Here is a 24,877-nt window from a genome sequence, read left to right as displayed (position 1 = left end):
ATAAAAGAAAAATAAAATGGGAATTATTTAAAAGATTTGGAACCGTATTTTAACCACGGAGGTAAATAAAATATTTTATTTATTTAATTTTTTTTTTTCCTTTCCTATTCTTAGCTTGCAGATTCCGCGCCGATGAAGTCGACAAACTGAAGCCGGCTAAGCGGGGCCCACTGAAACTGCACTTATTACGAATCGGGACTGTAGTTATAATGATAGCTTATTATATTTTTAATATTTTTTGTTATTTTATCCGTTGATAAGTAGGTTCGCTTATCATCTGCTTTAGCTGTCTTCTGGTCCCTATATAAAAATCACCATTCTGCAACTTCATGAATTTTTCTCTAGAGAGAGAAAGAGAGAGAAAGAGAGAGAAAGAGAGAGAAAGAGAGAGAGATAAGCTTAGGAGAGAGAGAAGAAGAAGAAGAAGAAGAAGAAGAAAGAAGAGAGAAGAGAGAGTGAAAGTCTTCATTCTTAGAGAGAGAGAGAGAGAGAGAGAGAGAGAGAAAGTGAGAGAGAGAAAGCTTCTCTTAGCTCTCTCTCTGTTCTGAGTTTCTGTTTTTTTGTTCTCTGAACCAACCCTTCTCGTTTTGCTTTCAAGGTATGAGGAGAGCCTCTCTCTCTCTCTCTCTCTCTCTCTCTCAGTTTCTCGATTTCTCGCTCTGTTCGACGAATCTATCACTTTAAGATAATCTTTCTTTTCTGGATTTGTAATTTTTTTAATTTATTTATATGGTTGAACTATTAACCATCCTTTCTCTCTCCATTATTTGTTCTTTTGCATCTTCGATTCCCGTAGGGTTTAAAGCCGCTTTCTCTCTCTGTATATAGAAAACCCTAAAATTATTTTTGACTTTTCAACCAATTTTAGTCGAAGTAATATGCCTCTCTGCTAATTTCTTTTTGTCGTAATTTTATCTATTCCTTCGATTTTGTATCTATTTTGTTGGTTGCTGAACCCAATTTTGTTTCCATCGTGTTCTGATTTTCGGTCTGAGGAACAAAATTTCAGTGCTCCTTTTAATTTTCTGTTTGATTCTTTAGGTATTTTGCTCGATCTCTTACATATCTGTGTTTGATTCTTATTTTCCAGATCTAGCGGTTTTTTCTGCTAATACTGATAAAAACGGAGGCGGTAGTGATGTCGTCCCTCAGTAGGGAGCTGGTGTTCTTGATCTTACAGTTTCTCGATGAGGAAAAATTTAAGGAGACAGTTCACAAGTGGGATATTTTAGTCTTTTATTTTGGGTGCTTTTTCTGTGGATTAGTTTGTTTTTCAGAATTTGGTGCTTAAATTTGCAGCATTAATTGCTTTGTTTTCCATAATAGGCTTGAGCAGGAATCTGGATTTTTCTTCAATATGAAATATTTTGAGGACGAGGTGCACAATGGGAACTGGGATGAAGTTGAGAAATACCTCTCTGGTTTTACCAAAGTTGATGACAATCGCTATTCAATGAAAATATTTTTTGAGATTAGGAAGCAGAAGTATCTCGAGGCATTGGACAAGTAAGCGCACATTTTCCATTTTGATGCTGTTCTCTGTTTGCAAATTTGTTTTTAAAACTTCTTTTGCAATTGTATCAGGCATGATCGCTCCAAGGCTGTAGATATTTTAGTAAAGGACTTAAAAGTTTTTTCCACGTTTAATGAAGAACTTTTCAAGGAGATTACTCAGCTATTGACGCTGGAGAATTTTAGGTATGGCATTACATTCATTGGATATGATTTTTAGAACAGCTAGTTGTTAATGCACTGCCTTATTAATAGGGAAAATGAACAACTATCTAAGTATGGCGATACGAAGTCTGCACGAGCAATTATGTTGGTCGAGTTGAAGAAGCTAATTGAAGCAAATCCTTTGTTCCGGGATAAATTGCAGTTTCCTCACCTTAAGAACTCAAGATTGCGTACTCTTATTAATCAAAGGTGATTTATCCTGCATTTCTAGTTTTTATTCCACGAATCATTCACATTCTAACAATTATCTCATTCCAATACAAACACAGTTTTTTTGCTTAATGAAAATTTATTTACCTGTGATTCAAAGTGTTGATTGTTAACATATGTCATTACTTACTGACGTTTTCTTGTTCTAGAAACTCGAAGCATTCATTTGTACTTAACGAATTTATTGTATAAATGAAACACTAAGTCAAATTGTTAATTGCAGCTTAAATTGGCAGCATCAACTTTGTAAAAACCCTAGACCAAATCCAGATATTAAAACCCTTTTTGTGGATCATTCTTGTGGACAACCAAATGGTGCTCGGGCTCCTTCGCCTGCAAACAATCCACTTCTTGGATCCTTACCCAAACCAGGAGGTTTTCCTCCTCTTGGAGCGCATGGGGTGGGTTATCTGTTGTAACTGTTAATCTCATTGACTTAACATGCACCTTAAAAAACTGTGTTTTTCTGTTCAGCCTTTTCAGCCCACGGCAGCACCAGTTCCAGCACCTCTTGCTGGTTGGATGTCCAATCCCTCAGCTGTTACTCATCCTGCCGTTTCTGGTGGAGGTGCCATTGGTCTTGGTGCTCCATCTATCCCGGGTAAGTTGATTTCCTATGTTTTTAAGTGCTTATAGTTATTGACTTATCATGCTGATGTAAGCTACTGTAAGGGTCTTGTATGATTGAGAGTTTTTTTTTTTTATAAAAAATTTATTTGTAGCTGCTTTGAAACATCCACGGACTCCTCCAACTAATCCTTCTGTAGAATACCCTTCTGCTGATTCTGAACATGTTTCTAAAAGGCCAAAACCTATGGGGATGTCTGATGAGGTAATTTAGTTTTTCCTTCATTTTATGTTCTCATGATTCTAGATCAATTCCAGGAATGTCAGACCTGTGCACAACTTATGTTTTGTTCATACTGCCTCTTTTTTCCATATAATGAAGGTAAATCTACCAGTTAATGTTCTGCCAGTATCATTTGCTGGTCATGGTCATGCACAAGCTTTTAATGCTCCAGATGATTTGCCGAAGAACGTTGTGCGAACACTGAATCAAGGGTCATCTCCTATGAGCATGGATTTCCATCCTGTCCAACAAACTCTGCTTCTTGGTATATTTAAATTTATTTGGTATTATCTAACTTTTAAACTATCAATATAATAATGTATCTGTAGATGATATCTTTATTTGGGCATTCCTATCAAAATTGACAAATATGAAGAAAAATCTCTTTTCAGTTGGCACAAATGTGGGTGAAATAGGCTTATGGGAAGTTGGATCTAGGGAGCGACTTATTTCAAAGAGTTTTAAAGTCTGGGATCTCAATGCATGTTCAATGCCTTTACAGGTATTCTGTGTATACTAATGTTGCAGATTACATCTTATCACAATTAGTGAAATCTGAGTTTATCTTGATGATTTCCAGGCAGCTCTACTTAAAGAGCCTGATGTATCAGTGAACCGTGTTATTTGGAGCCCCGATGGTTCTTTATTTGGTAAGATAGTATGTTTCCTTGTAAATTTTATGTTATCAAAGTGAGCGTTGGTTGTTGAATAAATGCCAATCTGGTATAGGTGTTGCCTATTCGAGGCACATTGTTCAAATATACTCCTATCATGGTGGTGATGACATGCGACAGCACCTGGAGGTGTGTATGATTAAGTGTATCGTATCGTTTGTTTACTCTTCCCGTTTTGTAGAATGACACTGAAATTTGTAAATCAGATTGATGCTCATGTCGGTGGAGTTAATGATCTAGCATTCTCTAACCCCAATAAACAACTTTGCGTCATAACATGCGGGGATGACAAGACGATTAAAGTAAGTCTTATTTCTTATTTGGGTCATTAAATGAAGGGAAAAGGGATTCCGTTTGTTGACAATTCTCTTCTCTTTGGATGTTGTTAGGTCTGGGATGCTGGAAATGGTGCAAGACAATTTACATTTGAAGGCCATGAGGCTCCTGTTTACTCTGTTTGCCCTCACTACAAGGAAAGCATTCAGGTTTGCCCTTGATGTGCAACCCAAGTTTTTGTGAGGCTGCTTGATGCTTATTCTGCCTAATCTGCTACATGTATGTTTTTGTCTCTCTTAGTTCATCTTTTCAACAGCACTGGATGGAAAGATAAAGGCGTGGCTATATGATAATATGGGCTCACGAGTTGATTATGATGCTCCTGGACGTTGGTGCACAACAATGGCATACAGTGCAGATGGTACTAGGTGTGTCATACTTACTCAGTTGTATTGGGGGTTGCTTGGACTTGCCTTTTTTTTGGTCCATAGTATAGAAGTTTAAAGAATTGTTATTTCTATCTCACTTTTTCGTTTGGTCATGGGTGTTTTAGGCTCTTCTCATGTGGGACAAGTAAAGATGGAGAGTCCTATATTGTTGAATGGAATGAGAGTGAAGGAGCTGTTAAGAGAACTTATCAAGGGTTCCGCAAGCGGTCTCTAGGTGTTGTACAATTTGATACGACGAAAAATCGGTTTTTGGCTGCTGGTGATGATTTCTCCATTAAATTTTGGGACATGGACAATGTTCAACTTCTAACGACTGTTGATGCTGATGGCGGGCTGCCGGTAAGTTTTCATGCAAGTAAACTGGAAAATTGAAAACTACTATAGTTGACAGTTGCTTATTTCTTACTGTTTTCTTTTCATTCCTCTCAATATCATAGGCAAGTCCACGCATCCGCTTTAACAAGGATGGCACCCTTTTAGCTGTTTCTGGCAATGAGAATGGAATTAAAATCTTGGCTAATGTGGATGGAGTCCGGCTACTAAGAACATTTGAAAATCTTTCATATGATGCATCTAGAACGTCAGAGGCTGGGACAAAGGTAGATTGATTGTATGTTTTAATTAATGTGACCCTTCACCATATTGTTAACTCTTCTGCTAAATATCTAATTTACCTTGTTTGAATTTTCAGCCCACAATAAATCCAATCTCAGCTGCTGCAGCTGTGGCAGCAGCAGCCGCAGCTGGTAGTGCCTCCGATAGAGGCGCCTCTGTCGTCACCATGGCTGGAGTGGTTGGTGTTGCTTACTAGAAAATTAATGTTTTTAGTAGGAGCTTGTTTATTTTTATGTCTCCATGCATGTATGAATAAATCATGATAACATTAATTCACACTTTTTCTTACCAATTCATTTAACATCAAGCCTATAAATCTGCCAGGCTGGGGATACCCGAAGTTTGGGGGATGTGAAACCTAGAATTCCTGAAGATTCAAATGACAAGTCAAAGATTTGGAAGCTCACTGAAATTAACGAACCATCTCAATGTAGATCCTTGAGGCTGCCTGAGAACGTACGAGTAAACAAGGTAAGTCATTCACGCTATACGTTGAAATTTAGCTTTCATTCCTGTTCATATGGCTTCTCTAAATTGTGTTATAGAGTGTTTTTTGGGTTTAGTCTGAGCATCGGTAGCTTGAGATTTTCTGGGGATCCTTTGTTATCTCTTCTCTGACTATGCCTTGTTCTTGATGTACTCAGATATCTAGGTTGATCTACACAAATTCTGGAAGTGCAATCTTGGCATTAGCATCAAATGCAATTCATCTGCTATGGAAATGGACGCGAAGCGATCGTAATTCAACTGGCAAGGTATCATAAGATATTATGTTGTCAGTTTTCTGTTTGCTATCTGGAGCCTCTTTCATTCGGCATAATCAACACTTTCCTATCTTGCAGGCAACTGCAAATGTTTTGCCGCAATTATGGCAACCATCAAGTGGCATTCTAATGACCAACGATGTTGCTGACACTAGTTCTGAAGAGGCTGTGCCCTGCTTCGCTTTATCTAAAAACGATTCTTACGTCATGTCAGCTTCTGGTGGAAAGATATCCCTCTTCAATATGATGACATTTAAGGTAACTTATATTACCTTTCGATCGGTCATTGCAATTATTTTCCGGTGAGTTATACCTATGTCAACCTTCCTTGCAACTGCAGACAATGACGACTTTCATGCCGCCACCACCTGCTGCCACATTCCTTGCCTTTCACCCACAAGATAACAATATAATTGCCATTGGCATGGATGATTCCACAATTCAAATTTATAATGTCCGCGTGGATGAGGTATAATATCCTCTGGAACCCACCTAATTCTCTAATTAAACCTTGTGGCAATCATTATGCAATCAAATCTTTGGATGCTGCAGGTAAAGAGCAAGCTTAAAGGCCACTCTAAAAGAATAACTGGCTTGGCCTTCTCTCACTTACTGAATGTGCTAGTTTCATCCGGAGCTGATGCACAGGTATTTGACTATGCCATATCGTTGGGTCTGTGAATTCTTTTTGTTGTATGGTTTCACCTTATTCAGATATGTAGCAATCTAATTATGTGTCGAATTGCACGGGTTGACTGAAGACTNCCCCAATAAACAACTTTGCGTCATAACATGCGGGGATGACAAGACGATTAAAGTAAGTCTTATTTCTTATTTGGGTCATTAAATGAAGGGAAAAGGGATTCCGTTTGTTGACAATTCTCTTCTCTTTGGATGTTGTTAGGTCTGGGATGCTGGAAATGGTGCAAGACAATTTACATTTGAAGGCCATGAGGCTCCTGTTTACTCTGTTTGCCCTCACTACAAGGAAAGCATTCAGGTTTGCCCTTGATGTGCAACCCAAGTTTTTGTGAGGCTGCTTGATGCTTATTCTGCCTAATCTGCTACATGTATGTTTTTGTCTCTCTTAGTTCATCTTTTCAACAGCACTGGATGGAAAGATAAAGGCGTGGCTATATGATAATATGGGCTCACGAGTTGATTATGATGCTCCTGGACGTTGGTGCACAACAATGGCATACAGTGCAGATGGTACTAGGTGTGTCATACTTACTCAGTTGTATTGGGGGTTGCTTGGACTTGCCTTTTTTTTGGTCCATAGTATAGAAGTTTAAAGAATTGTTATTTCTATCTCACTTTTTCGTTTGGTCATGGGTGTTTTAGGCTCTTCTCATGTGGGACAAGTAAAGATGGAGAGTCCTATATTGTTGAATGGAATGAGAGTGAAGGAGCTGTTAAGAGAACTTATCAAGGGTTCCGCAAGCGGTCTCTAGGTGTTGTACAATTTGATACGACGAAAAATCGGTTTTTGGCTGCTGGTGATGATTTCTCCATTAAATTTTGGGACATGGACAATGTTCAACTTCTAACGACTGTTGATGCTGATGGCGGGCTGCCGGTAAGTTTTCATGCAAGTAAACTGGAAAATTGAAAACTACTATAGTTGACAGTTGCTTATTTCTTACTGTTTTCTTTTCATTCCTCTCAATATCATAGGCAAGTCCACGCATCCGCTTTAACAAGGATGGCACCCTTTTAGCTGTTTCTGGCAATGAGAATGGAATTAAAATCTTGGCTAATGTGGATGGAGTCCGGCTACTAAGAACATTTGAAAATCTTTCATATGATGCATCTAGAACGTCAGAGGCTGGGACAAAGGTAGATTGATTGTATGTTTTAATTAATGTGACCCTTCACCATATTGTTAACTCTTCTGCTAAATATCTAATTTACCTTGTTTGAATTTTCAGCCCACAATAAATCCAATCTCAGCTGCTGCAGCTGTGGCAGCAGCAGCCGCAGCTGGTAGTGCCTCCGATAGAGGCGCCTCTGTCGTCACCATGGCTGGAGTGGTTGGTGTTGCTTACTAGAAAATTAATGTTTTTAGTAGGAGCTTGTTTATTTTTATGTCTCCATGCATGTATGAATAAATCATGATAACATTAATTCACACTTTTTCTTACCAATTCATTTAACATCAAGCCTATAAATCTGCCAGGCTGGGGATACCCGAAGTTTGGGGGATGTGAAACCTAGAATTCCTGAAGATTCAAATGACAAGTCAAAGATTTGGAAGCTCACTGAAATTAACGAACCATCTCAATGTAGATCCTTGAGGCTGCCTGAGAACGTACGAGTAAACAAGGTAAGTCATTCACGCTATACGTTGAAATTTAGCTTTCATTCCTGTTCATATGGCTTCTCTAAATTGTGTTATAGAGTGTTTTTTGGGTTTAGTCTGAGCATCGGTAGCTTGAGATTTTCTGGGGATCCTTTGTTATCTCTTCTCTGACTATGCCTTGTTCTTGATGTACTCAGATATCTAGGTTGATCTACACAAATTCTGGAAGTGCAATCTTGGCATTAGCATCAAATGCAATTCATCTGCTATGGAAATGGACGCGAAGCGATCGTAATTCAACTGGCAAGGTATCATAAGATATTATGTTGTCAGTTTTCTGTTTGCTATCTGGAGCCTCTTTCATTCGGCATAATCAACACTTTCCTATCTTGCAGGCAACTGCAAATGTTTTGCCGCAATTATGGCAACCATCAAGTGGCATTCTAATGACCAACGATGTTGCTGACACTAGTTCTGAAGAGGCTGTGCCCTGCTTCGCTTTATCTAAAAACGATTCTTACGTCATGTCAGCTTCTGGTGGAAAGATATCCCTCTTCAATATGATGACATTTAAGGTAACTTATATTACCTTTCGATCGGTCATTGCAATTATTTTCCGGTGAGTTATACCTATGTCAACCTTCCTTGCAACTGCAGACAATGACGACTTTCATGCCGCCACCACCTGCTGCCACATTCCTTGCCTTTCACCCACAAGATAACAATATAATTGCCATTGGCATGGATGATTCCACAATTCAAATTTATAATGTCCGCGTGGATGAGGTATAATATCCTCTGGAACCCACCTAATTCTCTAATTAAACCTTGTGGCAATCATTATGCAATCAAATCTTTGGATGCTGCAGGTAAAGAGCAAGCTTAAAGGCCACTCTAAAAGAATAACTGGCTTGGCCTTCTCTCACTTACTGAATGTGCTAGTTTCATCCGGAGCTGATGCACAGGTATTTGACTATGCCATATCGTTGGGTCTGTGAATTCTTTTTGTTGTATGGTTTCACCTTATTCAGATATGTAGCAATCTAATTATGTGTCGAATTGCACGGGTTGACTGAAGACTGACCCAGTATAAAGATTCTTGTAATTTGAGCTCTGCACCATTTATCTCAACTTCTTAGTGAACACACTTTGCCCGTGTTTGGGCCTATCGATGTTTGGCGAATTCTTACATTTGAGCCACTTATTTATTTGTTGCTCATCCAGCTCTGTGTGTGGAGCTCTGATGGGTGGGAGAAGCAGAGAACAAGAGTCTTACAACTTCCAAATGGGAGGCCATTATCCTCCCAGTCTGACACTCGTGTACAGTTTCATCAGGACCAGGCGCACTTTCTTGTCGTGCACGAGACTCAGATTGCAATATACGAGACTACAAAGCTTGAGTGTGTAAAGCAGGTCCTTCTTTTACCCCTCTCCTGTTCGTTCATCTGTTCTTTGTTTTTTGAAACAACGCCTTACCCACTTCTCTGTTGTTAATTTACATTTTAGTGGACGCCACGGGAATCTGGTGCACCAATCTCTCATGCAACATTCTCTTGCGACAGTCAAATGATATATGCCAGCTTCTTGGATGCAACTGTCTGCGTGTTTACCGTTGCTAATCTCAGATTACGTTGTCGAATTAGTCCTTCAGCTTATCTTCCTNTTGATGCTTATTCTGCCTAATCTGCTACATGTATGTTTTTGTCTCTCTTAGTTCATCTTTTCAACAGCACTGGATGGAAAGATAAAGGCGTGGCTATATGATAATATGGGCTCACGAGTTGATTATGATGCTCCTGGACGTTGGTGCACAACAATGGCATACAGTGCAGATGGTACTAGGTGTGTCATACTTACTCAGTTGTATTGGGGGTTGCTTGGACTTGCCTTTTTTTTGGTCCATAGTATAGAAGTTTAAAGAATTGTTATTTCTATCTCACTTTTTCGTTTGGTCATGGGTGTTTTAGGCTCTTCTCATGTGGGACAAGTAAAGATGGAGAGTCCTATATTGTTGAATGGAATGAGAGTGAAGGAGCTGTTAAGAGAACTTATCAAGGGTTCCGCAAGCGGTCTCTAGGTGTTGTACAATTTGATACGACGAAAAATCGGTTTTTGGCTGCTGGTGATGATTTCTCCATTAAATTTTGGGACATGGACAATGTTCAACTTCTAACGACTGTTGATGCTGATGGCGGGCTGCCGGTAAGTTTTCATGCAAGTAAACTGGAAAATTGAAAACTACTATAGTTGACAGTTGCTTATTTCTTACTGTTTTCTTTTCATTCCTCTCAATATCATAGGCAAGTCCACGCATCCGCTTTAACAAGGATGGCACCCTTTTAGCTGTTTCTGGCAATGAGAATGGAATTAAAATCTTGGCTAATGTGGATGGAGTCCGGCTACTAAGAACATTTGAAAATCTTTCATATGATGCATCTAGAACGTCAGAGGCTGGGACAAAGGTAGATTGATTGTATGTTTTAATTAATGTGACCCTTCACCATATTGTTAACTCTTCTGCTAAATATCTAATTTACCTTGTTTGAATTTTCAGCCCACAATAAATCCAATCTCAGCTGCTGCAGCTGTGGCAGCAGCAGCCGCAGCTGGTAGTGCCTCCGATAGAGGCGCCTCTGTCGTCACCATGGCTGGAGTGGTTGGTGTTGCTTACTAGAAAATTAATGTTTTTAGTAGGAGCTTGTTTATTTTTATGTCTCCATGCATGTATGAATAAATCATGATAACATTAATTCACACTTTTTCTTACCAATTCATTTAACATCAAGCCTATAAATCTGCCAGGCTGGGGATACCCGAAGTTTGGGGGATGTGAAACCTAGAATTCCTGAAGATTCAAATGACAAGTCAAAGATTTGGAAGCTCACTGAAATTAACGAACCATCTCAATGTAGATCCTTGAGGCTGCCTGAGAACGTACGAGTAAACAAGGTAAGTCATTCACGCTATACGTTGAAATTTAGCTTTCATTCCTGTTCATATGGCTTCTCTAAATTGTGTTATAGAGTGTTTTTTGGGTTTAGTCTGAGCATCGGTAGCTTGAGATTTTCTGGGGATCCTTTGTTATCTCTTCTCTGACTATGCCTTGTTCTTGATGTACTCAGATATCTAGGTTGATCTACACAAATTCTGGAAGTGCAATCTTGGCATTAGCATCAAATGCAATTCATCTGCTATGGAAATGGACGCGAAGCGATCGTAATTCAACTGGCAAGGTATCATAAGATATTATGTTGTCAGTTTTCTGTTTGCTATCTGGAGCCTCTTTCATTCGGCATAATCAACACTTTCCTATCTTGCAGGCAACTGCAAATGTTTTGCCGCAATTATGGCAACCATCAAGTGGCATTCTAATGACCAACGATGTTGCTGACACTAGTTCTGAAGAGGCTGTGCCCTGCTTCGCTTTATCTAAAAACGATTCTTACGTCATGTCAGCTTCTGGTGGAAAGATATCCCTCTTCAATATGATGACATTTAAGGTAACTTATATTACCTTTCGATCGGTCATTGCAATTATTTTCCGGTGAGTTATACCTATGTCAACCTTCCTTGCAACTGCAGACAATGACGACTTTCATGCCGCCACCACCTGCTGCCACATTCCTTGCCTTTCACCCACAAGATAACAATATAATTGCCATTGGCATGGATGATTCCACAATTCAAATTTATAATGTCCGCGTGGATGAGGTATAATATCCTCTGGAACCCACCTAATTCTCTAATTAAACCTTGTGGCAATCATTATGCAATCAAATCTTTGGATGCTGCAGGTAAAGAGCAAGCTTAAAGGCCACTCTAAAAGAATAACTGGCTTGGCCTTCTCTCACTTACTGAATGTGCTAGTTTCATCCGGAGCTGATGCACAGGTATTTGACTATGCCATATCGTTGGGTCTGTGAATTCTTTTTGTTGTATGGTTTCACCTTATTCAGATATGTAGCAATCTAATTATGTGTCGAATTGCACGGGTTGACTGAAGACTGACCCAGTATAAAGATTCTTGTAATTTGAGCTCTGCACCATTTATCTCAACTTCTTAGTGAACACACTTTGCCCGTGTTTGGGCCTATCGATGTTTGGCGAATTCTTACATTTGAGCCACTTATTTATTTGTTGCTCATCCAGCTCTGTGTGTGGAGCTCTGATGGGTGGGAGAAGCAGAGAACAAGAGTCTTACAACTTCCAAATGGGAGGCCATTATCCTCCCAGTCTGACACTCGTGTACAGTTTCATCAGGACCAGGCGCACTTTCTTGTCGTGCACGAGACTCAGATTGCAATATACGAGACTACAAAGCTTGAGTGTGTAAAGCAGGTCCTTCTTTTACCCCTCTCCTGTTCGTTCATCTGTTCTTTGTTTTTTGAAACAACGCCTTACCCACTTCTCTGTTGTTAATTTACATTTTAGTGGACGCCACGGGAATCTGGTGCACCAATCTCTCATGCAACATTCTCTTGCGACAGTCAAATGATATATGCCAGCTTCTTGGATGCAACTGTCTGCGTGTTTACCGTTGCTAATCTCAGATTACGTTGTCGAATTAGTCCTTCAGCTTATCTTCCTGCTAGTGTGAGGTATTTCTCTCACTCCACTTTGCAGTTTAGGTAATGCTCCCGCTTTAAGGGTATGCATAAGTGGGTAAAGTTTTGCTGTAATGAGCTCTCTTGGAATGGGCTTGTTGACTTGATCTGTTGGTTTATTCTGTCACCTGTTCGTCATCTTTTTTATTTTAAAAAGCATAGGATGAGTTAAAAGGATACAAATTGTGTGCTGCGAATGGAAAACACAATGTTAGCTTCAGCTAAACACGATGAGAATTTTCTGCTCGGCGGTTCTTACTCGTTCAAAGTTCAAACTCACCATGTCCATTTTTTCTTACCTTTCATTCTATCATTCTTTTCAGCAATGCTTCCGTACAACCACTAGTGATTGCAGCACATCCCCAAGAAGCAAACCAATTTGCTTTAGGGCTGTCAGATGGCGGGGTTCATGTCTTCGAACCCCTCGAGTCCGAAGGAAAATGGGGTGTGCCTCCTCCCATCGAAAATGGATCAGCATCAAGTGTGCCGACGACTCCATCAGTTGGAGCTTCAGGTTCAGATCAAGCCCCAAGATGATCGAGCCAGCTAGCACGAGTACTTTTACATGCTTGGTTGCTGGCTCTCCAACTTTAGGTATACTNTAATGTGGATGGAGTCCGGCTACTAAGAACATTTGAAAATCTTTCATATGATGCATCTAGAACGTCAGAGGCTGGGACAAAGGTAGATTGATTGTATGTTTTAATTAATGTGACCCTTCACCATATTGTTAACTCTTCTGCTAAATATCTAATTTACCTTGTTTGAATTTTCAGCCCACAATAAATCCAATCTCAGCTGCTGCAGCTGTGGCAGCAGCAGCCGCAGCTGGTAGTGCCTCCGATAGAGGCGCCTCTGTCGTCACCATGGCTGGAGTGGTTGGTGTTGCTTACTAGAAAATTAATGTTTTTAGTAGGAGCTTGTTTATTTTTATGTCTCCATGCATGTATGAATAAATCATGATAACATTAATTCACACTTTTTCTTACCAATTCATTTAACATCAAGCCTATAAATCTGCCAGGCTGGGGATACCCGAAGTTTGGGGGATGTGAAACCTAGAATTCCTGAAGATTCAAATGACAAGTCAAAGATTTGGAAGCTCACTGAAATTAACGAACCATCTCAATGTAGATCCTTGAGGCTGCCTGAGAACGTACGAGTAAACAAGGTAAGTCATTCACGCTATACGTTGAAATTTAGCTTTCATTCCTGTTCATATGGCTTCTCTAAATTGTGTTATAGAGTGTTTTTTGGGTTTAGTCTGAGCATCGGTAGCTTGAGATTTTCTGGGGATCCTTTGTTATCTCTTCTCTGACTATGCCTTGTTCTTGATGTACTCAGATATCTAGGTTGATCTACACAAATTCTGGAAGTGCAATCTTGGCATTAGCATCAAATGCAATTCATCTGCTATGGAAATGGACGCGAAGCGATCGTAATTCAACTGGCAAGGTATCATAAGATATTATGTTGTCAGTTTTCTGTTTGCTATCTGGAGCCTCTTTCATTCGGCATAATCAACACTTTCCTATCTTGCAGGCAACTGCAAATGTTTTGCCGCAATTATGGCAACCATCAAGTGGCATTCTAATGACCAACGATGTTGCTGACACTAGTTCTGAAGAGGCTGTGCCCTGCTTCGCTTTATCTAAAAACGATTCTTACGTCATGTCAGCTTCTGGTGGAAAGATATCCCTCTTCAATATGATGACATTTAAGGTAACTTATATTACCTTTCGATCGGTCATTGCAATTATTTTCCGGTGAGTTATACCTATGTCAACCTTCCTTGCAACTGCAGACAATGACGACTTTCATGCCGCCACCACCTGCTGCCACATTCCTTGCCTTTCACCCACAAGATAACAATATAATTGCCATTGGCATGGATGATTCCACAATTCAAATTTATAATGTCCGCGTGGATGAGGTATAATATCCTCTGGAACCCACCTAATTCTCTAATTAAACCTTGTGGCAATCATTATGCAATCAAATCTTTGGATGCTGCAGGTAAAGAGCAAGCTTAAAGGCCACTCTAAAAGAATAACTGGCTTGGCCTTCTCTCACTTACTGAATGTGCTAGTTTCATCCGGAGCTGATGCACAGGTATTTGACTATGCCATATCGTTGGGTCTGTGAATTCTTTTTGTTGTATGGTTTCACCTTATTCAGATATGTAGCAATCTAATTATGTGTCGAATTGCACGGGTTGACTGAAGACTGACCCAGTATAAAGATTCTTGTAATTTGAGCTCTGCACCATTTATCTCAACTTCTTAGTGAACACACTTTGCCCGTGTTTGGGCCTATCGATGTTTGGCGAATTCTTACATTTGAGCCACTTATTTATTTGTTGCTCATCCAGCTCTGTGTGTGGAGCTCTGATGGGTGGGAGAAGCAGAGAACAAGAGTCTTACAACTTCCAAATGGGAGGCCATTATCCTCCCAGTCTGACACTCGTGTACAGTTTCATCAGGACCAGGCGCACTTTCTTGTCGTGCACGAGACTCAGATTGCAATATACGAGACTACAAAGCTTGAGTGTGTAAAGCAGGTCCTTCTTTTACCCCTCTCCTGTTCGTTCATCTGTTCTTTGTTTTTTGAAACAACGCCTTACCCACTTCTCTGTTGTTAATTTACATTTTAGTGGACGCCACGGGAATCTGGTGCACCAATCTCTCATGCAACATTCTCTTGCGACAGTCAAATGATATATGCCAGCTTCTTGGATGCAACTGTCTGCGTGTTTACCGTTGCTAATCTCAGATTACGTTGTCGAATTAGTCCTTCAGCTTATCTTCCTGCTAGTGTGAGGTATTTCTCTCACTCCACTTTGCAGTTTAGGTAATGCTCCCGCTTTAAGGGTATGCATAAGTGGGTAAAGTTTTGCTGTAATGAGCTCTCTTGGAATGGGCTTGTTGACTTGATCTGTTGGTTTATTCTGTCACCTGTTCGTCATCTTTTTTATTTTAAAAAGCATAGGATGAGTTAAAAGGATACAAATTGTGTGCTGCGAATGGAAAACACAATGTTAGCTTCAGCTAAACACGATGAGAATTTTCTGCTCGGCGGTTCTTACTCGTTCAAAGTTCAAACTCACCATGTCCATTTTTTCTTACCTTTCATTCTATCATTCTTTTCAGCAATGCTTCCGTACAACCACTAGTGATTGCAGCACATCCCCAAGAAGCAAACCAATTTGCTTTAGGGCTGTCAGATGGCGGGGTTCATGTCTTCGAACCCCTCGAGTCCGAAGGAAAATGGGGTGTGCCTCCTCCCATCGAAAATGGATCAGCATCAAGTGTGCCGACGACTCCATCAGTTGGAGCTTCAGGTTCAGATCAAGCCCCAAGATGATCGAGCCAGCTAGCACGAGTACTTTTACATGCTTGGTTGCTGGCTCTCCAACTTTAGGTATACTTCAGATTTTAACTGGTTGACCTTTTTTTTTTCTTCCTCCTGGGAACNTGTTCATTGCTTGAGTTGTGTACTGGTTGATTGCATATTTGCTCAACTTAAATTGGAGTTCATTTGCATAGTTAGGTTCTATCAGTCGAAAGATTTCTAAAGATTGGAGACTTAATTTCAGTTTGGAGGAGGAGAAGATTTCTTGGTTCAACAACTTTGGTGATACCATGGTGTATGAGCTATTGCCTCAACAAGCTCAATAAATTCGGTCATATATAGCTGATTCCCGGTGACAATCATGGTTCGGTTCGGTCGTGTGGTCATGGACAATAACCTTAGTACCTACTTCCTCATTGAGTACAAAGGCATAGGATTTCGCCTTGAATAAATGGGGAGGAGGGGGATGTGGAAGCTCTGCATCTATTAAGATTGAGGAGCGTTTGCTTCGCTAATGGTGATATTTTGACAGTGGAATGACTCATTGTCAATTGGTTCTAAATCCAAAGTCCAATAGATGGGGTTTGTGGCATTATTTTCAGGTATCGAGTACTAGGTGTACTAAGCGATACGGCGCTGAAGTAACTCATGCCATACTCTCAAGAAAAGCTGGAACTACCTTCAACAAAAGGGTACTTGTACCCGAAACCGATACAGGTGGGTAGGTAGAGAATACCTAGGGGTGCGAGACAGCTCTCACAAAGGCGGTCGCAGTGACTAGGACCCGTACAAACGAGGTAAAAACTATGTTTAAACTAGAAATTTGTTAGAATGTTAGAATGAATTTTTGTAAGAATTTGAGATATGCATTACTCAAGGAAATGAACGATTCATTCTCGTTAGCAAGTCTTATGCCTGGAAGTTGGAGATAAAGTCTTACCATATTTAAAATAATATATTTTAATATCAAATATATTAAAAAAATAATTTAGCATTTTTTACTAAAAAAAAAAAAAAGCTAAATTTTGCATTTTGAGATCAAATGAAAAATAAATAATAATAATAATAAAAAAAAAAGAAAATGTAATGAAATATCTAGAGGCGAGGAAGAAGGGTTGCACGCATGCGACATCGGGAAGCATCCTCAAAATAATCTTCATCCTTCATCTTCTTCCTCTTCCTTTTGAATTCTGATACAGATACCATTTTCTTATCTTCTTCACTTCCCCGGCAATGGCTTCCATTTCTCTGGACATTGCTTCCGCCGCTTTTATGACCCTCACTTCTACCCGCTCCAACCATATTTCTACCCGCCTTCCTTCTGCTTTTCTCCCTTTTCGCCCTTTCACCTTCACTCTCACGTCTTTTCAATCACCACCTCTCGCCCCCCTCCACTTCTCTCTCGCGTCCAAACGAACCTCTCGAAGATTCTCGGTCGCCTCCACAGCTACTCCCACATCGGAGAGCGATGAATCCGATGTATTGACGAAGATTCCCCCCGATGACCGGATTCCAGCTACGATTATCACTGGATTTTTGGGTTCTGGGAAGGTATGAACTCTCTCTCTCTCTCTCTCTCTCTCTCTCTCTCTCTTCTACGGTTGCGTGCGTTTCTGTGTGTTGGACCGTTTTAGTTCTCTATGAACTATCGGAGTAGACTTCGGAGTGTTGTTTTGGTGTCTTATGCTGTTTGGATTGGGATTAAGGGAGTGTTTCCCTAAATCAGTTCCGAAAATATAGTTCAAATCCTAAAAATAGAGAGGTTATTGATTAAATGAATTTCACTCTGAATTCTAGGGGCTTTTGTTTGTTTCCATTTACATCTTATAGATCCTTGTTTTGGGTTTTTTTTTTCTTTTTTTCATTTCCATGAAATTTCCAATCCTGCTGTTTGTTTACTTGTCGCCCTTTGAGTTAAACAATATGAGGGGCAGAGGAGTCGAACCTTTAACCCTTTGATATATGTTTATGCTAGTTGAACTATGATTATGATTGAATTTGAGTCTTTGAAGCAAAGAAGTGGCTTAGAAGAATTGCAATTATTCGTCAACTACTTCGGGACAAAATGAGGGATTATTTCGTTAAGTTTCTAACAGTGGACAGTGCATTGGGTTATTATTTGGAAAATATAAGAAAAATTTTGGATCTTGCAGACAACATTACTTAACCATATATTAACAGCAGAGCATGGGAAGCGAATTGCGGTTATTGAAAATGAGGTACGAGATAAAACTTTCTGTGCATGATCGCACGACTCCGTCTTCTGAATTATATATTTAACTTTGTGTCATGTCTTAAAACTACAGTTTGGAGAAGTAGATATCGATGGTTCTTTGGTTGCTGCAAAAACAACTGGTGCTGAGGATATTGTTATGTTGAATAACGGATGTCTTTGCTGCACTGTGAGGGGTGATCTTGTCCGGATGATATCAGAGCTGGTTAATAAGAAGAAAGGAAAATTTGACCATATTGTGATCGAGACTACAGGTATGAAGAGTCTCTCAATCACGAGAATGGATTCGTTGTGTAGCAACGAACGCACGTCTGTCGTATTTATTTATGATAATTTCATGTGACGTCTTCTTATATATTCTATTACATCATTGGAATATGTAGGATTGGCAAATCCATCACCAATCATTCAGACATTTTATGCCGAGGACTCGGTTTTTAACGATGTGAAGTTGGATGGTGTTGTCACGTTAGTTGATGCCAAACATGCAGCATTTCACTTGGACGAAGTTAAGCCGGAAGGAATTGTCAACGAGGCTATAGAACAAATTGCTTATGCTGATCGAATCATAGTAAACAAGGTATTCATGATAGATGACTGTTTTAGCCCCTCGAGATATAATGTTCAAACAAGTCAAATTAAATTGCGATTGGGTTTTTCCCCAAACCCAAGCATGCTCACAATTTTATTCACTAAATTTAGTGCCATAAGTTTTTTTAATCCCGTGGCAATTTTGATAGAAAGTCTGCTTGTTATTCTGATTGTAAGGACTGTGCATTCAAGTTAATGTCAATGTCTGCCCAACTGATAATGTAATTTAGAAAATTTGGTTGTGGTACTCTTAACTAGGTGTCACAATCGCTCTCAGTCAAGACTTGCAACGCCATTGTGCAGCACTTACCTTTACTCTCACCCTCGAGTAAGTTAACAAACTAGAATTTGGGTCTCCGGCCTCTAGCCCTGTTCTTAAGAAAAGGTTTTAGCAAATGGGGAAACAGAAAGTTTTAGAAAACGTTTGGAAATTGATTTTAGAATGCATGTTATAGGTTAGCAAGCAATTAAGTAACAACCACGACTTAGATAGCATATAACCCGAGTTGGAAGAATTTACAGCTAGTCATATCCCTTTATATTTCATTTTGAGTCATTTCAGCCTTGGTAGATGTGGACATGATTTTGGTGAACGAACAAAAATGGTACTGATCTAACTATATGAATTAAACAAGGAAAGTAGAATAGAAACCTTAACATTTTTAATTGAAGTAATTTTTAGTTTTTGGGCAAAATGCTGGGCTAATTCATGAACTGTATACCACTAGACTGATCTTGTTGGCGAGCCACAAATTGCTGATCTGGTCCAACGGATAAAGGTTAGTAATACTCGACACTTCTTTTTGTATATTGATTCATTAGCTTCCGAATACGTCATTTATGTTTTTTTTTTCTTCTGATGGTAGAAAATAAACCGGATGGCTGAACTGAAGAGGACAAAGTATGGCAAGGTTGACTTGGATTATGTTCTTGGGATAGGAGGCTTTGATTTGGAGAGGTACTTTCATCCCATCTAAAATTATTTCCATCGTCATTGAAAGAACTCTGATTCTTTTGTCATCACTCTTTCTGAATGCTAACATCTTGTTGGATACAAGTATTCATTTTTATTCACCTTTATATTCCATTTATTGTGTTAGTTACATTTGTCTTATTGCCATTTTTTATCGTCCTGGTACTAATTAATTTGTTCATACTTACCATTCCTGCTTAATTTTGAATGGTTAAGTTTGGATCTTCTCCTCATCCTCTTTTCATCTTTTCAGGATAGATAGTGCCATTGATACTGAATCGAAGGAAGACCATGCCAGTCATAGTCACCATGACGAGCACGAGCACGAGCACGACCATGACCATGATCATGACCATCACCACCACAATCATGAACATGACCACAAGCACGGTAAAATTATGCGCTCATATAATCATGTCACATCCATTCTGCATTATTTGACTGATACATTTTATATTCAGCCCTGCTAGTCTTCAATCAAATTGTCTTTTGGAGATTCGTTCATACATGGGTAGCCTCATGAATTTTGCCTTCTATTCTGTGAACATCATCCAGATTTTTATTGACGTTTTACCGAATCAAGTTCATTTTACAGCAAGAATTTACAAAGAACTTGCGTATTTTGTTCTCATTTATAACGTCCCTATTGGTGAATTAAACTTGCTTACGACTTTATAACACATTACTCAAAATGCAATGCTTGAATAGATTGCTCAGCATCTTGATCATGGAAGTGTAGTACTAAGTCTTTGCACATCCTTAGTTTTCTGATCTAGCGTCATTTTTTCAACTGTTCACTGCAGATCATCATTCGCACGATCACACGCACGACCCTGGCGTTTCTTCTGTCAGTATTGTCTGTGAAGGAATCTTGGATCTTGAGAAGGTTGGTGTCGAGATGGTTTTTTTTTTTTTTTTTTTTTTTTTTTTTTTTTTTTTTTTTTTTTTTTTTTTTTTTTTTTTTTTTTNTTTTTTTTTTTTTTTTTTTTTTTTTTTTTTTTTGTCATCAAAATGAACTCTAGTATTCTTTTCATTGGATTAATAATATTTTCATGCCTTCCCGTCTTAAGAATGTTTCATGAGTATTTTCTTTAACTATTGTTTCTTCATATACGATGTCGATGGGTATCGATAAAATCGATAAATACTAGCTTGTTTTGCTCAACTGAAAGATTTTCACCATTTTGTTGGTATCGATCAGGCAAACATGTGGCTCGGTACGTTATTGTTAGACCGTAGTGATGACATATACCGGATGAAAGGTCTCCTATCAGTTCAGGGTATGGATGAGCGATTCGTGTTTCAGGTGAGTGAGAAAAATCAATGAAACTAATGACTAATGATGTTTTCCCGTTCCATGACTGTGAACAAATCTATGCTTCACTAAACCATCAAACATAACTTAGGTCATCTTTAGTTTTCTAGTTCATGGTGTCAATTTTAGAAGATTTATGGTATTAATTCCTTTCTCTTCGTTTTCACGTCAGAATGTTTTTCGAGTTCGAGTTCGGTAATGTGTTCTTTCTGTTGGGTGTGACAGGGTGTTCATGATATATTCCAAGGTTCGCCCGATCGATTATGGGGTCCAGACGAGCCGAGAATCAACAAGATTGTGTTTATAGGAAAAAACTTGGATGCAGAAGAGTTGGAGAAAGGCTTCAAAGCTTGTTTACTGTGATAACCTGATTATTTATGGAAACATAACATGATTTTGGAAAAAATATTGCATTTGAACCATTAATAGAGTTTTTTGTTTGTTCTCCTCCATTTTAATGATAGCAATAACTAATATTATCAATATTATCAAATACATTGATGAATCGAATCAATCCATTCAAAAGGTAGGTGATCGATCATCGAGAGGTGTAATAGAGAGGTGTAATAGTATTGTTGAGAATCACAATGATGGGATGATAGTATGATATTACATTCGAAGGACTTTGGCTCGAGTGAGCTACATGATTTGGCATAGAATAGAGGTAAATTAGCTAGAACGTAGCGAGCAAACTTGCATGTATGGATGGCATGTGGCCGAACATTTGATCAAGTTGCAAAAGTGGGCGAAAAATAAAAATGAAGTTTGAGTTTGTTGAAGACTTATCGTGAACGTGTCGGTGTCGGGCGATGGTTAATCATGTTTTGATTGAAAAAGTACAACTTGATTATGTGGGAAAAGAAACCAAACAAATGGAAACAGAAAAGTTTCAGAAGGTTGGCAACTTCCCGGATCGAAAAATTGCGAACTTGGAAGCCTCCGAATACGAATAATCGATCCCGTTCTCCTTCAAAAACCCTTCCAACAAATCCATAACTCGTTCCGGTTCCTCACTCTCGCATTCCATCTCATAATTCCTTCCGAAATCGAAAATAGTTTCATCCAATTCCAATTTCAATCCCTTCCATTCATAAACTCTTCTCACGTTCCTGAATCCTCCCAAGCACACGAATCCCTCTCTCCCAATCCCGTACTCCTTTTTCACTCTCTCCAAAATCTTCGACCATTCCATCAACTGCATACGATTTGGTTCCTCCACGCAGGCGCGGCCGATCGACGGCTCCAGCGGTTCTTCATGTTCTTCGATGCGGCTGATTCCGCCGGAGATTACAGGTTTCGCTTTGAGAGAGAGGATGCAGTGGCTGTCATCATCGTAGAATCGGATGCGGAGAACGGCGAGGCTGGAGGAGAGCTCGGCGTTGGCGCCGTCGAAGAAGATGTTCTGTTGATTGTGCGTCTTGATGTGGTGAGGAGAGAGAAGATCGGAGAGTTTCTGGTGAGATGAAGAATCTGGAAGGCGGAGCTTTACTTCGACCTCCATTGGTGGTTCATTTAGGTTGGAGAAACGCTCTCTGGCGCTGGATTCTGCGCGGAGTGAAAGAGAGGGATTGTGTTTGGGCGGTGAGAAAACTCTCAGGCGATGGTTGTTGAAGCGGAGGAATGTGGGGCGGCGGAGATGGAAGGAGTGGCCGGAATTCGGAATCAATCGGAGACTCATTGTTAAGAGGTTTTGGGCGGAGAAAATAATTGGATTAGGCTTTCAATTTGAACCACTTCCGATCATATCATCATCCTCTTTGCTTCCTAAACTCTTCTTTTGGATTTCCCACTCAAAAATCATTTTATTATTATTTTTTTAAAAAAATTAAATTAAATTAAATAGCCCTTTTAAAAAAAAAAAAAATAATAATATTGAGAGTAACAAACATTTCTATTAAATATTTTTAAAAGTATCCTCAAGTTATTTTTTTAAAAAAATTATTGGGAACTTAACAGATGCTATATCGTAACTTATAGGTTTGGATGTAACAAAGATTTATTCGATGTTCTTGGCACATCAATTTATTAATCGAAAAGAACCCAAATTTGAGTTTAGTTAGGGCCATCAGGTAGGCGGGTGTGCATGCCTTTCTCGTTTAAATTCTTTATAATCAAGCAATTGTTATTAAAAGTCGAAGGATTAAAGTTAAGTTATAAACAAAAAAAAAAAAAAAAAAAAAAAAAAAAAAAAAAAAAAANTCACGTGCCGTAAAATTACATCAAAGATGAAGATGAAAAATTACATCAAAGATGAAGATGAATTCATTTCACTGTAATAGCCAGCCTAAATATAGCTCAATTGGTTAAAAGACGAACTCGGAATACTTACATTCTTCGAGTCTCTCCAAATAGATCATTTTTCTGTTGGAAGATAATCAGTGAATGCCAACAAATTTGGTTTGAAATGTTTGAAGACGAGAGATATATTTGGTTGGTGGTGAAAGATTTGTGATAGGCCAACACCACTTCTCCATTCCTGTTTTCTCCACCATACCACATAAGATCGATCAGTCATATAGGAGCTGAGGGCTTTAAGTAAGTAATGAAACAAAATGATGCAAACCTTAATGTGTATCTATGAATTTCAGTTCCTAATCCTATTCTTTCATCCACAGCGAGGCTATGGAATTCATGTAAAACAAAACAAAAACAAGCTCTCTTTGTTCTGCAAACAATGTTCAGACAATCTATATTCTATATTCCATTCGAAGTATGAATTCAAGAGATTTGAAGTATATCAGAAGATTCAAAGCATTTTACCTCAGGGAGTTGGAGTGTCTCATCATGATCTTCAGCTACCTCGTTACAGAGTTGATGGTGTTTGCTTATGCTCTGAAATTGCTGGTTTATCTCATACACCAGATTTCTTCTTTCCTCCAAACTCTCAAACAAAGCTTTCTTCATAGCTCTAGTATCTTCTTCAAGAAGGCTCAGTCTTCTACTGATCTTCTCAACTTCACAAGGTTCAACTCTCCAACTGGGACCGTCTTTTGATGAGTTTCTCGAAACCCCATTTTGATCAAATGCTCTTAATAAAGCCTTCTCATGGCGTGAATCATCTACTACTTCCAATCCATGCCCAACAGGGCGTTTTTGGTGTTCTGCCATTGTAGCTGCCTTAGAAAACAGTCAGCTTCACCAATTTCTGAGGCCAGTTCGTAAGCTCTCTCGGTTGTGGTGTGAAGGTGGAACACAAGAAGACTTTTTCTTACTTGGGCTTCGGGGAGAGAGAGAGAGAGAGAGAGAGAGAGAGAGAGAGAGAGAGGGAGGGAGAGGAGGTTGTCCTTGGGAAACAGTGCCTATGGAGAATGTGAAGTGGATGATAATAAAGTTTAGCTTCAACAGTATTGGAAAAATAAAACACGTCGAAAAGCTTTATACTTTTCATGTTCTCAACAAACGAGAGATTAAGGGAGGAAAAGAAAAAAAAGAAAAAAGGAAAAAAATGAAGCGGTTGGGTAGGAGACATGATTGTGACATGTGAATGAATGTTGCTTATCTGAGAGGGTTGCAGTGGCAAGTAACCAAGCTTCAATGATACAAGAAATAGACTCAAGAGAACATACCAAAATTTGCTGCACATTTCTCAAGATGAAGCGTTTAGAGTAAAACCTGTCATCGGGATGAAGATGGTAAGTCGGTGGATACCATGCGTCTCTAATGGCGGCTTTTGGAGGATTGTCGCTACACGCTGGCAGGTTTTGGCTCCATTTCTACAGAAGCTTTGGCGTCATCAAAACCCTGCAGCATATTAAAACCATCAACCTTATCTTCACCATATAAGCCAAATATGATGGTCTTAGGAAGTATATTGTATAATGAATACCCAGAACCAATTCAGATGATCCTCATACATACATACATACATCTAAGACAATCTAAATGGCTAATCAGATTCCCTCAGTTTATGATAATAGATTTCTCCTACTTATC

At 39.2% G+C, this 24,877-nt stretch overlaps 5 protein-coding genes across 5 annotated transcripts; 3 read left to right on the top strand and 2 right to left on the bottom strand.

The window, feature by feature from the left end:
• Positions 1 to 451: 451 nt before the first annotated feature.
• Positions 452 to 15,954, top strand: LOC111790273 (protein TPR3-like). Its single transcript, XM_023671137.1, has 49 exons — positions 452 to 598; positions 1,091 to 1,218; positions 1,327 to 1,506; positions 1,585 to 1,698; positions 1,768 to 1,926; positions 2,171 to 2,348; positions 2,422 to 2,548; positions 2,670 to 2,779; positions 2,897 to 3,062; positions 3,190 to 3,299; positions 3,378 to 3,447; positions 3,527 to 3,600; positions 3,678 to 3,773; positions 3,861 to 3,956; positions 4,048 to 4,175; positions 4,301 to 4,535; positions 4,634 to 4,795; positions 4,888 to 4,989; positions 5,136 to 5,282; positions 5,456 to 5,566; positions 5,654 to 5,833; positions 5,916 to 6,044; positions 6,128 to 6,248; positions 6,337 to 6,392; positions 6,480 to 6,575; positions 6,667 to 6,794; positions 6,920 to 7,154; positions 7,253 to 7,414; positions 7,507 to 7,608; positions 7,755 to 7,901; positions 8,075 to 8,185; positions 8,273 to 8,452; positions 8,535 to 8,663; positions 8,747 to 8,842; positions 9,102 to 9,290; positions 9,384 to 9,473; positions 9,592 to 9,719; positions 9,845 to 10,079; positions 10,178 to 10,339; positions 10,432 to 10,533; positions 10,680 to 10,826; positions 11,000 to 11,110; positions 11,198 to 11,377; positions 11,460 to 11,588; positions 11,672 to 11,767; positions 12,027 to 12,215; positions 12,309 to 12,475; positions 12,805 to 13,075; positions 15,902 to 15,954. Exons 2-48 carry the CDS (start codon positions 1,139 to 1,141, stop codon positions 13,016 to 13,018), a joined length of 6,456 nt encoding a protein of 2,151 aa, XP_023526905.1. The 5' UTR covers positions 452 to 598; positions 1,091 to 1,138; the 3' UTR covers positions 13,019 to 13,075; positions 15,902 to 15,954.
• LOC111789695 (protein TOPLESS-like) lies at positions 13,090 to 15,910 on the top strand. The gene is made up of 10 exons (XM_023670350.1): positions 13,090 to 13,165; positions 13,258 to 13,359; positions 13,506 to 13,652; positions 13,826 to 13,936; positions 14,024 to 14,203; positions 14,286 to 14,414; positions 14,498 to 14,593; positions 14,853 to 15,041; positions 15,135 to 15,301; positions 15,631 to 15,910. The coding sequence occupies exons 2-10, from the start codon at positions 13,348 to 13,350 to the stop codon at positions 15,842 to 15,844; spliced, it is 1,245 nt and encodes a 414-aa protein (XP_023526118.1). The 5' UTR covers positions 13,090 to 13,165; positions 13,258 to 13,347; the 3' UTR covers positions 15,845 to 15,910.
• Positions 15,955 to 16,930: 976 nt separating the features above from the next.
• LOC111790977 (COBW domain-containing protein 1) lies at positions 16,931 to 21,396 on the top strand. Its single transcript, XM_023672126.1, has 10 exons — positions 16,931 to 17,383; positions 17,986 to 18,051; positions 18,139 to 18,319; positions 18,449 to 18,645; positions 19,385 to 19,435; positions 19,523 to 19,614; positions 19,883 to 20,019; positions 20,433 to 20,515; positions 20,831 to 20,935; positions 21,170 to 21,396. Exons 1-10 carry the CDS (start codon positions 17,066 to 17,068, stop codon positions 21,305 to 21,307), a joined length of 1,368 nt encoding a protein of 455 aa, XP_023527894.1. The 5' UTR covers positions 16,931 to 17,065; the 3' UTR covers positions 21,308 to 21,396.
• A 120-nt stretch (positions 21,397 to 21,516) lies between these two features.
• Positions 21,517 to 22,721, bottom strand: LOC111790978 (triphosphate tunel metalloenzyme 3-like). Its single transcript, XM_023672128.1, has one exon. It carries the CDS (start codon positions 22,620 to 22,622, stop codon positions 21,834 to 21,836), a length of 789 nt encoding a protein of 262 aa, XP_023527896.1. The 5' UTR covers positions 22,623 to 22,721; the 3' UTR covers positions 21,517 to 21,833.
• Positions 22,722 to 23,138: 417 nt separating this feature from the next.
• LOC111789606 lies at positions 23,139 to 24,840 on the bottom strand. Its single transcript, XM_023670227.1, has 2 exons — positions 23,705 to 24,840; positions 23,139 to 23,420 (listed from the first exon to the last, which is right to left on the bottom strand). The coding sequence occupies exons 1-2, from the start codon at positions 24,050 to 24,052 to the stop codon at positions 23,298 to 23,300; spliced, it is 471 nt and encodes a 156-aa protein (XP_023525995.1). The 5' UTR covers positions 24,053 to 24,840; the 3' UTR covers positions 23,139 to 23,297.
• Positions 24,841 to 24,877: the final 37 nt, after the last annotated feature.

The sequence above is a fragment of the Cucurbita pepo genome, chromosome LG03, assembly GCF_002806865.2.
Source record: "Cucurbita pepo subsp. pepo cultivar mu-cu-16 chromosome LG03, ASM280686v2, whole genome shotgun sequence".
Lineage (NCBI taxonomy): Eukaryota > Viridiplantae > Streptophyta > Magnoliopsida > Cucurbitales > Cucurbitaceae > Cucurbita > Cucurbita pepo.
This window is presented reverse-complemented; position numbering and strand designations above follow the sequence as displayed.